At 41.6% G+C, this 23,913-nt stretch overlaps 1 protein-coding gene across 1 annotated transcript in view; it reads right to left on the bottom strand.

The window, feature by feature from the left end:
- CDH11 (cadherin 11) overlaps positions 1-17,010 on the bottom strand; it is a gene marked incomplete at its 5' end in the record, with an annotated part of 47,938 nt that extends 30,928 nt beyond the window's left edge. Inside the window, 5 exons of the mRNA XM_080829584.1 lie at positions 2,870-3,057; positions 7,339-7,506; positions 9,203-9,322; positions 12,168-12,462; positions 16,783-17,010. Coding sequence (XP_080685710.1) covers positions 2,870-3,057; positions 7,339-7,506; positions 9,203-9,322; positions 12,168-12,462; positions 16,783-17,010 — 999 coding nt within the window. The remainder of the gene's footprint in view (positions 1-2,869; positions 3,058-7,338; positions 7,507-9,202; positions 9,323-12,167; positions 12,463-16,782) is intronic.
- Between the last annotated feature and the right edge of the window lie 6,903 nt (positions 17,011-23,913).

The raw sequence follows: 23,913 nt of genomic DNA, 5'->3' as shown, positions 1-23,913 counted from the left end.
ATGCACCATTACACCCCTGACACTTACTGTGTCTGACACAGAGTCAATACTCAAGAAATATTTATTGCTTCCTAAGCTATTTGATACATGAATGACTCTACCTCCTAAATATCTCTTAAATTCTTCACCCTAACCTGTTCTGCCCTCTTCATTTCTTTGTAATTTCTCTCCTGGATTCCAACAACAGTGTTTCAACTTGTCCCACAGTATCCAGCCCAAACTTTCAAGACTGAACTTATTCAAGTTTCTTAAATGTATCCTGTTTTTTAACAGTACTAAACCCTCAGGAGCTCTCTTTTTTATTGGCGGAGGGGCGCTCTTCCTTTCCTTATCTATCTGGTAAACTCCTACTTCTCTAGGAGTAAATTCTTACTTGCATAAAAAGTCATTCATGACCCATATTCATAGATTTTATCACACTTTATTACAGTTGGTTCTCAACTGGGGAGCGATTTTGCTCTACCTCACGCCAGGGATATGAGGCAATGTCTAGAGCTATTTTTAAATCATCATAACAGGTGGGGTGCACTAGTCTGTGTGCTTACATCTAGCAAGGAGAGGCCTGGGATGCCGCTTACCCTCCTACAATGCCCGGAACAGCCCTGGACAACAAAGAAGCGTTGGTTCTGAAATGTTAATATGCCCAGGCTGAGAAAACCTACTCTATTTCAACTGTCTTTTCACTTAACTGTCCTCTTAAATTGTGACCTCCCTATAGCCAGGACTCTGTCTCTTCAACTTTAGTTGTCCAGCCTCTCACAAGGGACTTGCTTAAAAGAATAAGATCTCAATAACCCTTGGTAGAAAAACAAGTGAATGAATTAAGAAATGAGTTAAAATACCATATTAAAGAATATTTTAAGAGAAAAACACATCCATGATCTCTTTTTATACTCTCTTATATTATTAAATCATGTATAATGACTTCCATAGGCTTCATCATTTTATACAGTTACATTCACCCCTCAAAATTCTTTTCTTTCCTGGTGGACATTTGGAACTTTGTGCTGCAAGTTCCAGCAAATATTCTTTTACCAATGAAATAACATCATACTGTGCCCTAAACCTAGACTTCAGTGCTTTATAGAAAATTATTCCTTTGCCTGGAATAAACACACTGAATTGGGGGAAAATGTGCAAATTAATCATATGCAGAGAGCTCATTTGTGATGTGTGAGTTCCATGGGGTGATTTAAATGTTTCAGGATCTTAGAGACACAGTACGTGTTTATACCCTGAATACATTGAAAACAGGTGACAACCTTAGCATAACCAACCACCCAATTATTTGAACAGCAAAGGGTGGGAGGCAGGAATTGCTGATGTCAGTGCTCATATATCAGTGTCAAGCAGAAGGGATAGTAATATTAATTAACAAGGGAAGTTGACAGCTCTGTGCTAATACACAAGTCACTCAGCTACTTTTCTAGAGGAAAACCAGAGGGAGGGATTACCCCAGCCCTCTGTGGTCGATGATTAGGCTGCCACGGCCACTAATTCTTTGTCACTAACGTTGACTTTTCCAAGTATCCAAAGTTTACCTCAACTCACCTTCTGTCTTCTCTTTGTTTTGTGTCCCATAGAATATCCCCCAAACCCAAGAGTGTTTGCAAGTATTGCAAAAAGTCAGCTTTTGAGAGCACATCTCTCCCCGATTCCCTAACTAAAAGATTCCCCCAGGAATTTCCCCGACCCTACTCCTGCCTGCTCTCCAGCTACTGGCCTCTTTATTGATTCTCTAAATTAATTTTTTATCAGTGTTACAGTCCAATCTTTCCCATCACACCAAGGAGCTTAATATTCATGCTACAAAACCAAGTTGAAAATGAATGCTTGATTAAAACCAAGGTAATCCCATCATCTAATTCAGATTTAATGCTCCATACACTTTGATGATAGAGAGGTGTTGATTTCTCAAGTGGTAAATCAGGGGGGAAAAACCATTTTAGAAAATATCGTAACTATTTCTTCACTTGAAACTGAATCTTATCTGGCTTCTTTATAATCCTTTTCTGGGCCAGCTGTTTCCAAAATGTCTCGAATAGGACGTTGTTCCGGAATGCCCTAGGTCTGAATTTCATGTCCATGACCTGCTAGCTGTGTGACTATGATAGGATCAAATTATTTAATCTGTTTGAGTCCCAGGCTCCTCATAATTAAATTGAGGTACTATTGCCCATGGGGACAATACTAACTACTTTATATGATTTTTCTGAAGAATAAATGTTTGTAAGATGCACAGACTTCATTTAGCCTATATTGAGTGCTGAGTAAATTTTAGATTTTTTAAATAAAACGAGGACAAACAATAAACTCCTCTTTCCTGTGAGTTAATTCCAAGACACATTTTTAGGGACCATTCAGCTGACTGTGGCGGAAGGTCCATCGCTGCTGTTTCTCAGGCTCAATTTTGAGAGAAAATCAAGCAGAGGATTGGCTCGAGTTTCACAGAGGGCCCAGCAAGGCCGTGGCCCTTGGATGCTTCAGATGGGAGACGCCTCTGAGCAGCCAGTATGAACAGAGTTAGTTTGGCAGAGTCAAAGGAGGAGCCCCTTATGTGCCCAGGGCTGTTTGTCCAAAATCTAGATTTATCTAGCTATCTACCCTTCTGTGTGAAAACGGTGCCAAACCACAGAAAAACTCCCAGGCAGTTGGCAGCAGCCACAGCCCCTTTGTTAGCTCCCTCTGCAGTAACAGAAGGGGATATAGTTCTGTTATGGCCCAGAACTGGGAGCTGAATTGCAGTATCACGTCAGCCCCCAGTTGTCCATATCCTCGTTTCTCAGCCTCCACTCTGCGTTCCCTGCAACGTTGCCTCGGCAGGGCTAGGCTGGCCCGCTCACACACCTGCGTCCTCACTCTAACTCACCTTTTTCAGTTTGACCACACCCTCCTGTGTCTCATAGTCCGTCGTGATCTCAAACAAGTCCATACCGTCTCCATCAACAATATTGTATGTGACTAAGCCATTTTCTCCAATGTCTGGGTCTTTTGCCTTTACTCTTCCTACTTCCTCCCCGGGGACAGCCGCTTCTGACACAGACATCTGGTATACGCCTAGAAGAAGAAGACATCTATTTTTATTTTCTCTTTTATTTGGCAGCTGGTACGACTTTAGATTTCATTGAATCCCAATAAATTTCTCAAAGGGTTTGAAATTGAACTCTCTATTGATTGAAAACATGAAAGAAGTGAATGGATGGGAAGGAAGATCCCACATGGGCTGCTTGTCAAAGAAATGTGTTCTACAAAGGAGGATGAAACAGGGTCGGGGTCCAGGGTGATGTGGTGGGGTCACCAGCCACATGTGAAAAAGGAAAACAATACCCAGCTACATTTCCCATCAAGAAGTGATGGAGGAAAAAGAGCAAAGACTTCTTTTCATGTCTTCAGGATGGTCCACACGTTAATTTCAAGGCACTTCCAGGTACCCAGAAACACACTCTTCTCTTAAAAAAAAAAAAGTCACAGCTCCATATTTTTTTAAAAATCAAAAGCAAATTTTATCCTTCAAAGCTATGACTCTTCTAACTCTCTAGTTGACTTTCCTTTTACATCACCTCCTTCACCATTTGATCAATAAACACTGCTTTATCGGGAAAGTCTCCCACCATGTGGGCTGTCCATATATATTTATTTAATATTTACTGGGAACCCGATGCGTGCCAGGTGCAGCTCTAGCCCCTGGAGACTCACTGGTGAATGAAATCATCAAGTTTCTTCCCTTACTGAGGCACACGGAAGAGGAAAGGAAGCAAATGTATACCTACTATGATGTCATTGCCAGGGAGAAAAATAAAGTAGTGTAAGCGGTAGAGGGTAATGAGACAGTGTGTGACCGTGTGTGAGTGTATGATGGTTTGTGAGGGGGATGGTGCATGTGTGAACGCATGTCTGGGTGTGTGTGAGTGTCTGGTATGCCTATGCATGTATGCGTGTGAGTGTGTATATGAATGATGTGTGTGTTTGAGTGTGTACACTTGTGTCTGTGTGAGAAGAAGAAAGAAAGAGAATTGAGATTGATTTAGAATTAGTTGGTCAGAGAAGACATCCCTCAGAAGAAGGCATCTGAACTCCCTTGAAGGGAGTTCGCAATCAATCATGTGAATCTCTGGGGATAAAAATTATAGACAAAGCAAAAAACAAATGGCAAAAACCCTGAAGTGGGCATGTACTGAAGACCTACAGAAGCAAGATCGAGTGCTGCTGGAGCTTTCTGTAAAAGGAGAGGGTGCATAGGTAAGCTAGGGTTCATCTATGTAAAAAGGTCATAGCAGGAGATGGGAAAGACTTCAGGTTTTGTTTAAACTTGGTGGAAGCCACTGGAAGGTTTTCAGTAGAGAATCCGGATTTGAGATGATCTTATCTGCATTTTCACATTTTAAAAATATTCTGTGTGAAACAAGACAGAGAAACAAGGGTTGCAAACCTTTCCAAACCTGCCACTTCCAAGTTGAGTGGTTTTGGACAAATTACTTAAATAAGTTTTAGGTTTCCTTCCATGGATTTTATCAGTTCCAGTACTCTTGTCTATATTGATCTATATAATGTGGTTTTTGATGCTTTCAGGTTGACCCATATGCTACTTAATTACACCATAATCTGATAGTCAAAGACAAGTGGAAAGTGTAGTCTTCGTTGATAAATCTCAGAAGATAACTACCAATTCACAGGAAGGTTTACAGAAACCTGTTCTGATCCGGTTTTCTGCAAAACTCATTCGAATTCATGCCAACAAAATTAGTATCTGTACCAAAGTGATGGAACTTTCCTACATCGTCGCATGTGAACAAGGGCATTCATGGCTGCCTGCTAATAATCCTGTTGCTTTTTCCTTCCGCCAACCAAACAATTTTGTAGTGTAGATAATGGAGCATGTAGTCTGTTAGAATGCCATATGAGATTTAAGCTTATTGGGGGGTGCTGAACCTTGTGCCTAACCAGGTAAAGCAGTCTTTCTTCATCTCGTCTGGGACCCTATGAGAACTGTTTATTGCCTTGTAATTCTATCTCAGTATCTCCCTTGCACAGACCCTCATCTTTGGATTCCTCTGAATGACCACGGTGCCTTTCCTGGGACCATAGTTGTTTCCCTGCCTGTTCCCTGGTTTGTAAAAAGTGCCATCTCTCTGACAATAAACTCCCAAGCTCTACCAGATACTCTCCTAATCTAGTGATGATTCCCCCAAGTACTAGCTGCATCAGCAACATTACAACACATTGTACTTTTGTCTCTATCTATATATACATAAACAGATTTATGTTCAAGTTCTGGCTTTGCTACTTTCTTGGTTTTTGTTTTTGTTTTTAATTTGATTACATCTTTAATCTTAATTCCAGTATAGTCAACATGCAGTGTTATATTAGTTTTAAGTGTACAATGTAGTGTTTCAACAATTCCAAACATCACTCAGTGCTCATCAGGATAAGTGTAGTCTTTAATCTCCATCGCCTATTTCAGCCATCCCCTCCCCCGCCTCCCCTCTGGTAACCATCGATTTGTTCTCTAGACTTAAGAGTCTGTTTCTTGGTTTCTCTCTTTATTTTCTTTTACTAGTTTGTTTTGTTTCTTAAATTCCACATGAGTGAGATGATACAGTATTTGTATTTCTCTGACTTATGTCACTTAGCATTACACTCTGTAGATCCTTCCATGTTGGTGCAAATGGCAAGATTCATTCTTTTTGTAGTTAAATAATATTCCATTGTATATATGAGTGCCACATTTTTCTAATCCATTCATCTACTGATGGACACTCAGGCTGCTTCCATAATTCGGCTACTGTAGTGACCAATAACGGTGCTATAAACATAGGGATGCTTGTATCCCTTTGAGTTAGTCATTTTATATTTTGGGGGGTAAATGTCCTGAGTGCAGTTACTGGACCATAGCGTAGTTCTATTTTTAGTTTTTTGAGGAACCTCCATACTGTTTTCCACAGTGGTTTTACCAGTTTGCATTCCCACCAACAGTGGAAGAGGGTTCCCCTTTGTCCATACCCTCACCAGTACCTGCTGTTTCTTGTGTTTTTGATTTTAGGTGTTCTGACAGATGTAAGGTGATACTTCATTGTGGTTTTGATTTGTGTTTCCTAGATGGTGGGTGATGTTGAGCATCTTTTCATGTGTCTATTGGCCATCTGTATGTCTTCTGTTCCTGTTTTCTGCCTATTTTTAACTGGATATATTTTGTTTTGGGGGTGGCTTTGCTATGTTTTTTGGGCAAATTATTATACTGTTCACAGAATCCAGTTTTATCTGTAAAATGTAGGCTCTTATAGAGATACTTCATAGTAGTAACTCTTCATTAAATGATGGTAGTTGTTGTAATTATGATAATTAATAATCATACAAAATCGTTTCTTCTTTTATTTCCCTTAGCAATCATCAATTTTATAGAATGACCACAATCCCCCAGATAATAATAACAACTTATAAGAACTTATGCCAGATACCATAAGATTTTAACTAGCCTATTTAGTTCTAACAACCTTCTATTAATTAAGACCTGTGGAAGACTGTATTCTCCAAAAATGGCCAAAGCCATATCTCCCATCCCACATGCTTTTCCTTCAACATGACTTTGACTGTCTTTCCATTGGACAATGGGGTCTACAAGAACTCTCCTTAAATTTGGGCAGTCTTATGATTACAGTGGAGATGATGGCATGTGATTTCTAAAGTTAGGTCCCAAGAGGCAATACAGTTTCTGCTTGATATCCTTGGGGCTCTCACTTTCAGAACCTATCTGAGCCAATCCTTGCTGAGCTACCCATGGAGAGAAACCAACACCAATTCATCAGCCATGTAAGTGAGCATCCTTGGAAATGGATTCTCCAGCCTCAGCAAGCCATCCTCACCTGATGCTATAGAAACAAAGACAAGGGGTCTCCTCCAAGTTTTGCCCAAATTGCAGACTCATGACAAAAATAATTATTATTGTTTTAAACCCAAAAGTTTGGGGCAGTCAGTTTTAAAGCAAGATAACTTATTCAGTTTTATCATTACCTCCAGATGAGAAATGAGACCACTGAGACAGAGAGAGGTTAATGAATTACTAGATTGCATAGCCAGTACCTAGTGAAAAAGCCAGCAAAATAGATTTTCTGTTTCCAGGGTCACAGAACTCTTTAGGTCTCCTTTTCCTCTGACTACGTCTACTGCACCTTCACTTTTTTATGTTGCTATTGTAGTGCTTTTGTTTCCATTTTTTGCATGAATGATAAAGAGACTCCATTCTTACAGATTTCTTCTTGAAAGCTGAGTAAAGCAGGAAGGGGTCAGAGAAGGGCTGTCTGTGGCCCCATTAAAATGTGCAAGCCACGCCCACCTACTTACTCTGTGGAAACTTTGGTGGGTTGTCATTGACATCAGTCAGTGTGATCGTCACTTTGGTTGTCCCTGAGAGTCCACCCATGTGTCCACCCATGTCCTTGGCCTGGATCACCACGTGGTACTCCTCCTTGGCTTCCCTGTCCATGTTGGGAAGGGCTGTTCTGATGATACCTGGACAGGCGAGCAGGAAACATCACACATATTCATTGATAACAACACTAAAACAAAAAAAGGCACAACACTTCAAAATCCTAAAGGCTGAAATATTTGAGGGCCCGTTGCATGGATATCCATGACTAGACCCATGACTAGACCCACACTTTTGAAATGCTAGCAGAATCTTTTGAACGTCTGTTCCCAGCATACAATTCTTAGGCTTTAACCTAATATAATTCATATTAGGTTAAAAGTAGGTAGCGTGTATTCCATGCAATATGTTAAGATGTAATTATTAAATTTTAGAAGAGTGAGCGAAATGACTTAAAAATACACACACTGCTTATACAAATATTTAGAGTGTACTGTCACCCATCACGGACAACGGTGCTAAGCGAATGAATTCTACGTGATCTCTGGATATCAGCACACGATCTGTATGAAAACATGCTCACTTAAATCTCTTGGGAACATGTGCAAGCTTTTCCTCTCTGCAGATGCAGTAACATTTACAGTGGAAATAGAAAGAGAGCACCCTTGTCCGTCTCTCAGCCCTGATGTCTGTATTTCTCAGCAACACCCTTGAACACACTGAGTCTTGTTTTCCTGATCTGTTAGATGCTTTGGTAGGTTCAAATGGGTGATTTCTAACTATGAGTCCTTGAGAAAAATGAAAGTTGCGAGTGGGAATTCCTCCACTAGTGTTTAACATTTCAAAAATCTGGATGAAATCCCACATTTATCCTTGGTTAATCTGGAAAGGATAAAGAGCAAATGCCTTGGATGGAATTGTAGCAAGAAGCTCCGTCGGTTGTGTTCTGAAGCCAAGTGGCAACAGATAAATAATTACATAGGTCATTGGAAATTATATTCAGTAAATGGGCAAAATATCTGATTGACAGGCTCTGTGTATACATATTAATATCTATTTCATATAAATTTAAGTATACCAACAAATGTGGATTATTTGTAAATATCTTTCAAATATATGGGGCGTATTGTAGAAAAAGCAGAAGAAAGCAGTTTAGGGGATTACCGTAGACTAGAATTTTCACAGGATTTCAGCGTTTATTCTAATAAAAGGACCCTGGAATAAAGTTTGGAATAAATGAAGTGAAACCATTTGGTTTTGGTGATTGCATTTTTTCACTCTTTTGGTTTGCCATTTGTTTCCTGTAAGAACCCTGCAGAGCCTCCTTCCTGGATAAGGCCTGCTGGGAATCTGTAAGCACAGTGGAGGGAATGTGCTACGTCCCAAACACACTTGAACATTATTAACACCCAATCCCACCGCCCTGTGTGGTGGGCTTCGAAGCAAGCTTTGAGAACTGCCAGTTTTCAAATCAGCCCTCAAGTTCTATGGTGTCCTCCTTGGGATCCTTAGTTGATAATTAAGATAAAATTTAAGTATTTTAAGAGAAGCTCTTAAATTTAAATTGACTTTTAAGATACGATTTTAATGTAAATGTTGTATTTTAAGATTATATTTATTATTGTGGCCTGGAGACACAGAGGCCAAAACAATAGTAAATAAGGTTCATTGGAAACTAACCACACCCAGGCACGTGCACACATAGCGTCTATGCCTCTCAACAATCCTGTGAGGTGGCCTTTCTCATAGGTGAGGAGACTGAGATTCTCCTGGTTTAGGAAGTTGGGCCGGACTGCTCACTCACAGTGTGTCACGGATCACAACGACATTGCACGCTACCTGTCTGTGCTTCTACTGAAAAGTAGGGCTGTCCTTCCAGGATGCTGTATACTAACTTGGCGCTGTTTCCATAGGTAGGATCATCGGCATCTGAAGCGGTCACCTGGATGACCGATGTCCCTTAAAAATGAAATAAATTCATTAGCAACATTCTCTCAGCTTGGTGAATTATATTCTAATTTACGAAGTTCCATTTTAAAATTAAAAACGAAGAAAAGCCCCGCAACTATTTAACATGCTCGCTTTTCCAGGGTTGAGATGTAAAATAATCTTTTTCTTTTCCTCCTTTTCTTCCTTCCCACTTGCCTTCCTTTAAAAACAAACAAACAAAAACCTCCCATAGCTTCAAAGTGAGCTTTCTAAATTCCAAGTACATTGTGCTATGCTTAGTAGTTAAAATAATAACATTACTGCAAAAACATTCTAAGACCCATGCAATTGAAATGTTCAGTATATCAAATAATTAAATAAAAATCCTCCCAAAGAGTATAATGAAGGATAATTAATGATGAATTGCTTTTCATAAAAGGACAGAGAGCAGTCTTCCATCTGTAGCAGAGCAATAAATACATCATTTTATTGTTGCTTTGCATGTAATAAAATAGCTCCTAATACTACATTTTAATTAATTTATGGCTATAAATATTGTACAGAATGTCGTTCCCTGGTGACATGGAAATTGCAACTCCCCACCTCTAACGGGTCTGGTAGTCATTTAACAGAAACCACCCATAGACATCGGTGGGTCCGAAGGAACCAGGGAAGTAGGGAAGATGGAATTCCGTTTCTCCTAGCAGAGCCTCTCTTCCCTGATGGTCACAAGGGCTTGAGGGCACAAAGTGCCGACTGCAGAACGGGTGCGGGGCCAGAGGAAGAGAAAAGGCATTTAATGCTTCTGCTCCAGGCACTGTTTCCGGCACATTCCATGTGTTCTGCCAGCCTACCTCAGCTCCTCATTTTTACATCTACTGCATTTTGAGAAACTGGGTGTGAGAAGTATGAAATGTTACCATCTATTTTGCAAAGTGGATTATTATTACCAGAGTCAGGAGTCTAACGCCCATCCAGCAACCAACCAAACCCACGGTTTCTCTGACATTTTTGGCACAGGGGCTAGGTTCTGGGTGGGGGGCTTGGGATCCCATTCACACAGCCTCTGTCAACCCTTTAATTTACGATTGTCAGCAATTTGTATATGGCGTATAAGTCGGTCTTGCTTTTTCTTAATTACTTTTCTGTAATTCATTATTTCATGCAAACGACTTTTCTGAACTCTTTCCATACAATCAGGCACTCTTTGAGGTAGCAGGGGTTTCTAAAGGAGAGTAGGCTCTATTCTCTACTATCGTGGTTGAGCTAAGGAAATTATTAAATCTCTATGCTTCATTTGCTTCTGGAACTCCACTAAATCCATTACGACTCCTTGTATTTTCCATCTATTTTACTTAACCCTTAACGCAGTTTACATTATCCTCTCTTTATAGATGATCAAATGAAAACTGAGAAAGACGTGACCGGTTGTCTAGGTTCCTCTGGCTGGCGAGGGCCACCTCCACAGCGCTGACAGCAGACTCTACTCTTACAAGCCGTGACAGAAGGTCTGGGTGTTAGCCCGAAGCATCAGCGGGCTCCCGGAGGTGAGGACAATGTATATTCCTCTGGAGTGTTTGCTTGAATGACAGGCCTTCCTTCTGGCTCAGTTGCTGATGCTACTGTCTCTTATTTAATGATTTGGTTCATGTCTGCTTTTTTCTCATTAAAATCCCTAGGCAAATACCGAGAGACTAAAGGACTGGTCATGGCTAGGGAAGAGAAACAAAAAATGAAGCCTGACCTTCATAAAATGTGAGAAGAGCCTGACTTTATCCAGAGGAGGAAAAAAAAGAGACTTTTTTTTTTTTTTTTTTTAAATCCCAAGTTCTACATGCAAAGTGGAAAGAACTTAGGGGTTTGGGGTCACTTCTGCCTCTTAACTATTTTGAGCAGGTTGGTGCCTATTCTTGCTGCTTGGTTTTATCATCTGTAAAATGGGCAGTTTGGCCCAGATGATTCTTAAGTCCATTCAGGCTTTAAAGTCTCTGATACATATAACCAGACTCATTCCCTGATCAGAACAGCCCTGATCACTGTCTGAAACATAAACCCTTCTCAGTATGAGGCATGTTTCTCAACAGAATACAACTGCATGCATTATAGAAGCCAAACAAAAGTTACTGCCAGGAGAAGGTGGCCACCTGAAGAAATCCATCAGAGAAATATCCTTTAACAATGCAGCGTGTCTTTAGGCCTGATGAAAATACGCATCTACTTGTAAATTATTCTAACAGATCGCGACAGCCTGTCATGACTCACTGTGTATTCTGGAGTCACTTAATAGCTCAGATAACCTTGGGTAAATTAGTTAACCTACTTCTAGGTTGGGTTTCCTATATGCAAGGTATGTCAAATAAGACCTACCTCACTGTAAAGATGAATCATAGCAAAAATGAAATGCAAGAACACCATGGAAATCATTAATTAGCATGATGTCTACATGCAACAAATATTAACATGATCGTGACTTCAACAGACATCAGTGTGAGCTAGTGATTGAACTACATTGCCTCGAACCCGGCAAGAATAGAAATTGTCTTTCCATTTTACAAAAAGGGACATTTTACAGAAAGAGAGATAGAACTGGATCGGAGTCACACAGCCAATGAGGGCCAGAGCCAGGATTCCCTGGATGCCATCATGTTCTTGCCACTGCGACACACTTTCTGTTTTAGAAGTTTAGATTTTAAAATCTCAGGTCGTTTTAAATATTTGAAACTTCAACTACACAGATAACATTTTTTTTTGTCATTATGCCATAGAAGAGGCACTATAAATTCGGCTTTCCGGATATAGGAGAGCAGGCATCAGCCCCCGCCACCCACAGGAACCCAGGCTTGTAGATGGAGCAGGTCTGCCCTGCTGTACGCACCCACGTTGGACCTCTCGGGCACATTCGCATGGTAGGTCTCATGCAGGAACTCAGGAGGGTTGTCATTAATGTCTTGGACCTTGACAATGAACTCCGATGGTGGCTCCAGCGGCCGGTTGGTGTCCCTGTCCACCGCCTGTGCCATGAGCGTGTACTGCGCTCTCTCCTCTCGGTCCAATGTCTTGGTGGCATGAATGTTCCCTGATTTGTCATCAATCACAAAAATGGTTCCGGCTCCTTCACCTGAGAGAATGTATTTAATGTTCCCATCACCAGAGTCAATATCGGAATGAAGCTAGGAAAAGAGAAATTGAGATTTTTAATTCCATGAGGGAGGCCATGGGGAGACAGAGTCTCACTTGCACACTGTTTGCTGTAGTACCTTCCACACACACTCACACAGACGTGCACACACACACATACACTGTGAGAAGGAGATGCTGTCACCCACTTCTACAGATGAAGCAATGGAATCTGAGAGAAGATAATTGCCTTGACCAAGTTCACACAGCTGGGTGCAGTGAACCCAGCGTTCGAACTTGAACCCTGAGTTTTTTAAATTCTAAGATTCATGCTTTCCTCACAAATATACACACATACAAAATAGACGCACACATTCACACGAATATCACCCAAACAAAATATATATACATATGCATCTATATTAATAGACTTATTTTGAAAGAAATATGTACATAACATAAAAAATTTAAAAACACAAACATTTATGCCATAAGTAAGTCTTCTCAGTTCTGATCCCCACTCCCTCAATTTCTCTGCTCACACACAACAGTTGTTACCAGTTTCCTGTGAATCCTCTAAGATATATTTTACGCATATGCTAGAATATCTGTACAGTGAGATACATAAATGTCCCGGTTTATTTTTATGCAATAAAGTGCTATAGTGCACACGTCACTCTCCACCTCTGGTGTTTTCCTATAAAAGTAAATTCAGGTGGTCTTTCACACAGATACATGCAGATCGACCTCACCCACTGGATGGATGTCATCACCTCGTTTTAGCTGTCCTCTCCCAAAGGACACGGAGGTTGCTTCCAGGCTTCTGTTGCTACAAGCAATTCCTTGATCAGACCTTTCCAGAAGACCCTCTGTGAGGAGCATGAGGTATGAGGGTCTGGGGACGTGGCTGCTGGGAGGAAGCTCCCATTCTGATCACAGGCATCGTGTGGGTAGGATAGATTCATAGGTATGCAACTTCTTAGATAATAGAGAGAACCTTAAATATGTTTAGGTTCTTTCTCCCTCCTTTGACAAAGCCCAGAGACATTATGGTACTTGCCTAAATCCACACTTGGCCGGACAGGGGCAGGATCCTGTTGTCCTGACCACCCATCCGGTGCCTTGCTTGATTCTGTTCTGTGTGGATCTCACCCAAAGACCACGTCTGGTTTTCCTGCAGCAATTAATTCCTCACCTTCTCTTAATATCACTTCAATGTCTGAAGCTTCTATCTTAATCTGAGTTCCTCTGCCCTCATTATGCCATTTGTCGGAAGAGATAAACATTGCTTTTACCATTTCTGTGGGCTTCAAGTGTAGCCGAGGGGCTAAAAAACCCATGGTTCTACCTACTATGTAAGAAACCCCAGTATAAACCAGAAAGCTTTATTCAAAAGGCACTGATGATGATGATGATGATGATGATGATAATAATGTTCTAATAATAATAATAGTTCTTATTATCAATGACATTTTAATACTGATATAAGTAAATGTTATTTTAATATTATTATTAATGCCATTTTAATATTATTGTTATGAAACCAAGGCCCAGAGAGCTTGTTCAGAATCACAAAACAAGGTTCAATACACTGTTTTTAAAAATGCTTGTGTTATTTCAGTTTCGCAAAAAGTATCTAATTGATTTGCAGCCAGTGGCTCAGTGAAACACCAAATACTTCAGTTCGGGGGCGGGGGTGGGGGGAGAGGGGGGAGGTACCTGTAGGCACAAATCAGGAAGACCATTTTGATTTTAGTTCACAGTGTGTCTCAGGAAAATTAAAAGAAAAAAAAAAAAACTTTCTTTCAGAACTTGTTATTCATAACCAGCTACGTATTGTCATGAAATGATGGTTAATACATTTCTCGTGAATAATTGTGAGTAAAATATGAAGCTATTGAGTGACCTCCAAAGGATGAACAGAATTGCCCCAATCTTCATACAATTTCCACAGTGAGGGCAGGATCCCTGACGCTGTTTCCCCTGGCTTCCTCCCCAACCCCCACAGTCTGTTATTTGTTCCTTTTCTCTGCCTCAGACCTGGCATAAGTTAGGGGCTTGGTCTTGTGAATGAGAGACAAAGAAATCAATGCTTATTTTAATAGGAGTGTCTAGAAGGGAGGTTTCCAGGGGCTTTCATGGATTACATGTGAGTTTGGCCAAGTTTCTTGAGAATTACAGATTCTAGTTCATGATCAACCAAATAACTGAAAGAAAAAAAAATGTAAAACCATAGTGCTCATTATTTTTCCTCTACTTTGTTTTCAGATTTGTAAGTTGGATATAAATTTCTCCTTTTTCTCTCTCCAACAAAGATGACCTCTACAACTGACAATGATATTTATTAGGTTCCACACAAAAAGCAGTTTGGGAAACCATTCAATCCTATCAGGGGATCCAGTTGCCGAGGTATACATAGCCAATTCCTAATGCCAAAGACTGATGGCTTCCCCCTCTGCAGAGCACAGCATGACACAGACTGTGTTTCCTGCAAGAAATCGGAAAGTCCGTTGCCCGCCAAAATCTACATTTTCAGAGCAGCGTAAAGCACTCAACCTTGAATGTCGTCAAATCAAAGGTCATCCAGTCTACTCCCTCTGTTCTCAAGGAACTATATATCCACAGTGTCTCAAAAGGAAGATCCACAGGATCCAGCCCCTTTTGTCTTCTTCCCCCATCCAATCTGACATCTCGCACTCAATCCCATGTGCCTATGTATAAAGATCATTCACTGCTTACTTTTCTCCATGTTTTGCCCTATGTTCCCCTTTTAGTGGGCATGTCAATCACTTGCTCCACAGAGGTAAGGAAAGGGTTCTCCAGGTCCTGTCTCTTCTCAGTCCCGCACCCTAACACACACACACTGTTCCCCACTGAGATAGTCCCCAAGGCGGGGAGGTTCCATATCCTCAGAACAATTCACGCACAGCTCCCCATGTTGTTCAGGCTGCAACGGCCCCCGCCATGACTGAAGTCTCGTCTTCCTCTCTGGGCACAGAGCCCATCTCCTCATGTAGGGAATTCACATGCCAATTATTTCGCTGGGTTCCCATTTTCCCCAGACGACTTCTATTTTGGGTATAATCTTTCCATTTTCGGGTATACATGAATGAAATTCTTTTGGTATGTCTGGCGTTGAAAACCCGGAACAATGCTATTGAGATGCTAATATGAACCTCTTCCAAATATGTCAATTACATAAATATGCGTTGCTGTTCTCATGTTAAAGAACAACTGAAATAACTCCTCGGAATATAGGAGGCTTAGAAATTAGCTCACCTCAGATCTACCCTTTGGCCTCTGCCCTCTTCATGGGATAACTCCGAGTCTTCTTTCAAGTCACAGGTCATTACCATGTTCTCTTTGAAACCTTCCTCCATCCTTCCCAAACATTCCCATGTAAATGTGTAATAATTTCTGTTGAATTTCTTCATTATCCTGTTGTCTGCACACGCACATGTGTGTGTGTGTGTGTGTGTGTGTGTGTGTGTGTGTTTATCGCTTAGATAGGTGCGTCTTTTCCACTAGTCTCTGAACTCTTTCAAGACCAGAATATTTTATCCTTTTATCCGGGTTACCATTGGCCTCTCTCTTCCCCAGAGCACAGCGGGCTTTCATTCTTATGCAGATGAACACCTATCTCCTTGTCCTTAACACCATTATACTCTGAAAGATGGCTGCACATTTTAAAAATAAATGATAAAGGGCAATATATTTCTTAATGTATTTCAGACTGCCTACCCTTTGCACCTTTTTGGAGGGGGTACACAGAGAATGCAGTCTTAAGTACTGGGAGGACACTCAGATCATCCTAACTGGGTGTTGCCATCCCTGAGCTAAAGCGCATAAAATCCCACCCATTCTTAAGACACATCCGTTTCATCAAATATTGACCAAGGCCTCCCCAAAACTGGGTTTAGTACCAGGACCTCAGGACACAGAATGACACCGGTCGGGTCCAGGGAGGGAGACAGGCAAACTGACCCGTGTATTTCAGAAGGGAAAGCTCTCACAAAGAGCAGGCCGGGTTCTGAGAGCACAAGGAAGGGGCGTCCACCTTGGAGGTAGGGTGTGGTCAGCCAAATGCCCTCCGTTGGAGAATAGGTAAATAAATCATGGTTTCAACTCAGTGGACTATTGCACAGTCATTAAAAATGGAGTTTAATGGTATATTAAGTGGAAAACAGAAGTGTTCTTAATATGGATAAGTCTATGAATGGGGGGGGAAGGCTGAAAGATGTTTGAACAATGATTTCATGGTTCTTATGGAAGGCCATTAGTGTCCCCTCCCCCCAGGAATTTTCGTTTTTGGCCAGACCCTCCTGCTGGACTGGTGAGAGGGAGAAACAAGCACTGCAGAGCAGCAACCTTACCCTGCCCACGAGTACGGGGTCAGGCCCGGTGTACTCCTCGATCACGAAGAACTGGTTCCAGACCCAGCCTCGCTTGGAGCGCTGCAGCACCTGCCCCTCCTTGCCCTTCTCGTGGTGCCCGTGGAACGAGGGTCGCAGGTGGCCCCGCCGCTCGGTGGTGAGGGCCTGGCTGTGGCACAGCACGCCCAGGCACACCAGGGCGGCTTGTAAACAGTAGTGCTCCTTCATTTTTGGTTACGTGGTAGGCACAGGAGAATGCGGCTGTCGCCCCTCTCAGCAACCCTGTGGCGGGCCTGGCCGATGGCGGCCTCCCGGATGCGTCACGCAGACCTCTCTTGAAATGGAATGTCTCTGCTCGCTGAGTACATCACGTCAGGGCTGCCCACTTCCCCAGTCGGCTTCTGCGGGAAGAGAGAAAGGTCAGATTAGCCTCAGGCTACGTCCCCAATTCATTTCAACCCCGCTCCATCAAAGAATGGACCACAGCTCGGGGAGCGGGAGGGCCGGCTGAGCAAGAAATTGTCCCTGCTCTCGCAACTTACTGTGTCACTGGTGGGATAAACTCTTACACAAAGATGACCCTCGAGGTCTATACGAGGATGAACGTGTGCGCTGTGTGTGCTGTGGAATCCAGCTCTAAGGTCTCAGTGTCCGTTTTACCACTGACTGACTCCCTTACTAGGGGTTTGGGGTAAGACGGCAGCTCCTTGAGCTCAGCTTGCTCCTTTACGAAATGGGGATGCTAATCGGGCTCACTGAAATGTCGACACAGGGATTAAATGATTAATGCCTCTAAATCCCTTAGCACAGTGTCTTGTACGCAGCAAGCTCTCCATATTTATCGGTTATCGTTATTGATCATACTTGTACTAGAGTACGTTTCCATCCCTAGAGGAACTTAGGGCATTATGGGCGTCCAGGAGAAGAACATCTAACTGATGGGGATTAAAGGAGGACAGGGAAGAGAGTGGGGACAGTTATGGGAGACCCCCTGAACGTGGGACGGCTGTGCTGCAGCCTAAAGTCAGAGTTACTGTGATCAGAAGGGAGTGGATGGGATGACCATGCAGAGGGAACAGCTTGCTCCAAAGCCCAGAGGTCCTCATAATGCACAGCATGTCCCCCACACTGGTCAGCATGACTGGATGGTGTAAGGAGGAGAAAAACAGCAATGGACCCTGCCAGAGAGAGGAGTCTGGGACATATCCCAAGAAAACACTCATGCTCACGAAAACACTTGTCAGTGAAATAACAGATCAAGTCCTCATGGTGGATCCGTGAATGCTATGCTGTGACTTAATGAGTAATCCCATTGGCTCTTGTTTGATCAAAGGCCCATCCAAGAACCTGAAGATAGCTCCTTAACCTGGCAGTCTAAAGACAGAAACTTTACAAGCTTTTTCCAACCATGAAATGCAAAATAGAAGAGCATACCCCACCAACTGATCCAAAGGTCTTGTTCCTGGCTCCCAGCCATGGCTCAGCTACTCGTCAGTATAAGGATGGGCCTTCCATGCGCCTTGTAGGTTTCTAACCTACAGTTACTCTGGTCTTTAATTTCTGCCTTGGGTTCCTGGACTTCTTCACTAAACTTAGTCTTGCTGCTGCTGGAAACTTAATTATCCCCTATGGAACTTCCCTTGCCTGTTCCCCTCTCTTAGCACCCTGCAATTTCTTCTGAACTATTATCCTTTTCTCTCGGTGTGCCACCCAGACTCCAGCTGGAGGTCTAGCTCCCAGAACCCGGCAATCCCCATTACCATGCCCACTACCGACGGGAGGCAGCTCAGAAGAGTGCTGGGCACAGAGCATAGCATCCTGATACTGAGGATGACACTTCAATTCAGCACTGGTGAGTCTAAATGAAACTGGTGAGCTTCTTGAGCATTGCAGAAAACAAAATCATTTAATTCCTAGCTATCTGGTATGAATGTAGTGGTGGTGGGGGGAGGTGAACATAAAGGAAGGAGCATGAGTCGTGGCGTAGTGGAATGTACCTAGATCTGGAGATCAGAGAGACCTGGGTTGGAACACCACTTCTATATCTTATAATATAGGTGATGTTAGGCCCACCAGTCAGGCGTTCTGAGCCTCCAGGGGTGCTCTCATCTGAGCCATGGGGATGACAAGAATTGCTTCACGCATATAAGGCTGCATGGGCACAGTCTGGGTTTCTTCCTCTCTTCCTAGAGTGCCACAATTCAAGCCCTCAGGTCTCACTCAGTAGGAGGAGGTGCTTTGGCCTTACAGATGGAGATACCCAGAAAAGGCACTTTCTCTCAGAGAGGAACTGTAAAGTAAGAATTACATGGGGATGCCAGAGCCATCTGGTCTCAGTAGTCTAGACTTGGTGAAATTTTAATCTGTTGGAGCAGAACATTTTTCCTTCCGATGGCCTTTGACTTCACCAACCCAAGCCTTTCTGCTTCCTTTGTCATATGGCAAAACGTGTCTAGGGAGGCCACAGATGTGCAGATAAGTTCCGGTGTCCATCACTGCCCCCAGTACACTCTTTGATGTTAGTCTCTTTTCAAGGAATATTTGGTGTAGACAGACATCTCGGGGTATGGAAAAGACTGTGTAGAAGAGAGAGAGATATTAAACAGATGGCATCGTCATTGAACGGCTTCATCCTCAGACTCGGGGATGCTAATAATACATGAAATGCTGTTTCCTGCTATCCAAACTGATTGTGTGAAAAAAAACACAGAGGGTGACCCCAGGAGGAGTCAGATCCTAAAATGAGTCAATGTGAAGCAACAGAAAGATCCCTTGGCTTAAGTTAGGAAGCGAGATATATGGTCAAGAATCTGCCAATAGCTTGTCATGGGGCCTTGTCATTCCTGTATTGGTACATTCTCTCCAAAATGAAGCCACTGGGTGACATGCTCTACAAAGGGCTCCCAGCTTCATATTCATGGTTGGAACTCCAGTGAGAAGCTGCTGGGGATTTCTTCTGATTCATACACCATCTCTTTACTAAACCGGATGCATCTTTGTGATTGGGATTATATGTCACATGATTATAGGTCCAATGCTGAGCGTCTGAAAGCAAGCCATCAGTAAAAGTTGAATGTATTATTTGAACCCCATACTTCAAGTGCAAACTTGATACTGCCACCAAAGTATCTCAAGAAGAAGAAACAGCAAAGACCATATGGTGTGACAAGATCCCTGCCCATTTTACACCATGCCAACTATTAAGTGTTCATTCACACGGTGATAAATTATTCTTGCATATAAACTGTGAAGTGTATTTGAAAGAAAGGGTTTAATTAAAGTTCATATTTCTGCACCTCTTTCTTCTGGCTGCCATTTTGCTGTAAAGCACAATTATTTCTGACACCAGAAGTGTTAAAACTAGATGACAACTTTTTTCCCTTGATAAAAAAAAAATTCTGGCTTGATACTAATTAATTTAAGAGTTTCCACATGACCCAAAAAACAATGAAACCATTATTGAAAAAATGAAATTATCTATTCTCTTTTCTTGGAAATAGCAAAACCAACTTGCTTTTAGAAGTAACTCATTGGACCCATTCTTTGAAAGTATTTATACAACTACGTGTAATATGTAATGTTACTTTAATGATTAGCCTCAGGTATGTGTAAGATGAATTTTAAGACATAATTTTAAAAAATTACTTTCAGAATGAAAATCCACTTAGCAAAAGCTTTTTCTAACTACTCTTCTAAAAACTTTACAAATAGTAATTCAGCTATTTATTTCTATAACAAACATGAATAGGTACTATCAATATTCTTAGTCTAAAGGTTGAGGAAGCTGGGGCCCAGATAAATGAAGCAATTTGTGCAAGGCTATGCTTCTGGGAAATTGCAGAGCTGGAATTTGAACCCCTGCCATCTGGCTCTGGTGTCTGTGTTCTTAATCAGTGAACAATACCAACTCCTGCCATTTGTTTCTGCCTGAGTTCATAAGGAAATGATGTGGTTACTACGATATGGGTGTTGTGACCTAGAAGGCACCTGAAGTAAACCAACATTAGAACTTGGTATATAATAATACGACTGGTAAAAATAGTAATAATAGTTAATATTCATCCATGGTTATGATCTGCCTAATACTCTTCTAAATGCTTTCCATGAGGTGAGTCATCCAATTTTCACAATAACCCTACACAAATAGTATTATTGCTGTTCCCATTTTATAGGTCAGCAGTCTGAGGCATAGCAAGATTAAATAACTCATCCAAGGTTACAGAACCAGCAAGTGGAAGATCTGGGATATGAACCCTAGATATTTGGCTCCAAGATCTCCATCCTCCTCCCCTAGAGTGCTGTGCCATGTTGCCTTTCTAAGAGAAGACTGTAGAGCTGATATAGACACACATCCTGATACACACGTAACAGTCTTAAAATGATAGCGATTTAAGTTTTAGTGGCACTGGTGGTGACTAAAATACTAAAAACCAAACCAGAAAGAGGATAAAACATTTTATAGCAGAGACCAAAGTAAAGATGAACAGGAAGTGATTACATCAGTCCATCAACAGCACAGTACAACCAGGCCTTTAAACAACACATGACACAAAAGTTAATCTTCGCTTTTTATTTTTAAACGCCCTGCTTCAGAATTTCTAAATGTATATGTTTCAAAAATGTGTTCAGAAAGATTCTTTTTTTTTTTTTAAAGAAATGTTTCTAAAATCTAGAGTTCTGATTGATGTATTCAACGGTAAAGAGTTTGCAGGGAACGCTCATGAAAATTAATAGGAGGCAGCCCTCCTAAGAAGACCTTGACATTGGTCATAATTAGAGAAATATATCAATGCTCTAATTGGTTTCAATAAAAACCCCCGAGGCAACTCTCAAACAATCCTTCCATTAAAGCACTTTCTAGCGGTATGCCAGGCTGTCTAAGCGTTGGGGTTCCACTAAAACATATAGGCGGACTTTATTTTACAGTGGGAGCATATTGCTTGGAAGGAAAAATAAATGTTGTTGAAAGTCACAGGAGTAATAACATGACAGGAAAATGGATTTGCAAAACCACCAGCTCTAAGTGGAAGGCTCGCCCCTCTATCTTGAGAGCAGATAGCCCGTCATAAGCTATTGCGCCTTGAGCATAAAACCCTCTTGCTGTGCCTGCTTTTGTCTCCGTAAAAGAAAATGACATATACGGGTGTTTAAGTATATTTGGACTCCTGCTGGAAATTGTTATCGGGTAGAGAAAGAAAGAGGAAAGCGCTTAGCAGAAAGCAAGTGGCTTTGGTTTTTCAGCTTTCTCCTCCCCACAGAGCTGGAAGGATCAGACAGGCTGGCCTGTTCTTTTCATTTCCAGGGAGCTAATTTACAGTTAAAGACAGGTTATCATTACATTAAGAATATTATCGAGGCCCGCACCAGAACTCGAAACTCCACATTCTGCATGTGCAGTGTCCCCTTGTGGGGGAGCTCGGGGGCTCTGCTCTCCACATCAACAAACACAGCTTTGTAACCAATCGGATTCTATTATGCAAATTAATTCAAGCATATTTTATTCCCCGTTCAGATCTCATCACTCAGCACTGAGCTGGTCTCTAGTTTCAAATCAAATCACAGGAATTATGCCATGTCTGTGGAAATCACAGAGAATGGGGAGAAGAAGTATTATAAGAACTTTGAATCATATTTCTTCTTCCCTGATTTCTACACTTGGAGCAAAGCATAAGCTTGGGGTAATAATCACTTCTGCTCAGGTGCAAAACACACAAGGCAAGACTGCAAAAGGGTCATTGTTGTTCCAGCTCTGATACTAAATTCAAATGTCAAAGTATGTAGCAAATAGGACCCCTTATCAGTGACCATAACGTTCTCTAGGGTGAGTGGAAATTTTAAAACTGCTGCAATGTAAGTCTGATTCCCTTCTTCTAGAGAAATAGAGAACCACGTGAGTGTCAGCTTTGAAAGTGAAAAGATCATTCACTGCCTCCTGTTGGGCAGACCCGTGTCCAAATCCTGGTCCTGTCACTTACAGGCTACATGACCTTAGGTACTGATGGTAGAGATTATCCTTGACCCAGTGCTTGATCTTTCTAGTGCTGGGCAGTATACTCAGGGCTTGGTACCTATTATTTAATTGTATCTTTACCATAACTTGTATCTAAATATCACCCAGATTTTATCTACAAGTAAAGTGAGGCTCAGAATGGTTGAGTAAATCACCCAAGGGTACATCCTAAATCACTAGCAAGGCTGCTATTCAAATTCAAGTTTATGTGACAACAGAACCCATGCCTTTGCTTTACCTGACTCCCAAACTCTGGGAGCCTATGTTCCCCTCATCTTCGATATAAGGAGAGGGCATGATCCATCTTCGAGGATCATCTCAGCTGCAAAATTGTATTCGATATTGAAAATAATCTTTGTTAGATATGAATTTCGTTTATTTTTCCAGTAGGTACTATCAGCCTCTATGTTTTCAGGCTCTCACGGCCACAAAGTGTCACTGGAATCCAACTTCAGTTCCCAGACCCCAAACATGTAGAATCATTCCATGATTATTTACTTATCTCTTCAAATAATTAAGTAAACTTCCATTAATAAGATGATTAAATACAACGTGTGCAATGAAGAACTTATTTTTTTGTGCTCTACTCAATCCTTAAGACAGTCTTTTTCTCACTGTAATATTTTAAAATGTTAATCATTAAGATGAATAAAATATATCAACACATACAGGAGATAATGTCAGCTGTGTCATCTCAGACTGTGAATAAACACTATACGAATGCATGAAAAGAGAAAGATTTTATTTTCAATTTTTTTTTTTTTTGCATGAGCTAAAATACCTGAGGGAAAATTAGGGCACAAATGGCAATGATAAACAGATGCTCAACATGATGTAACTTCATTTGTGGTATCAGAGGCCTGTATGTAAATTTCCCTTTGTCTCAGAGCAGTAAATATCTATAAAGCTTTCTTCATTTGCAGTTCCTTCATTCAGCAATAACTTTTCACAGTGCCAGACATGGGTTGGACCCCAGGGATACACAGACTGCTGTGTATCTCTGATCTGTACGGAGACTGTACTCCAACAACGGTAAGACAGTCTTCTAAGCAGATGAATGATGGGATAATGGGATCGGTGCAAGCAGGACTTACGTACACAGCACCGAGGAATTGGGGAGC

This window comes from Martes martes (assembly GCF_963455335.1).
Source record: "Martes martes genome assembly, chromosome: 17".
NCBI lineage: Eukaryota > Metazoa > Chordata > Mammalia > Carnivora > Mustelidae > Martes > Martes martes.
This window is presented reverse-complemented; position numbering and strand designations above follow the sequence as displayed.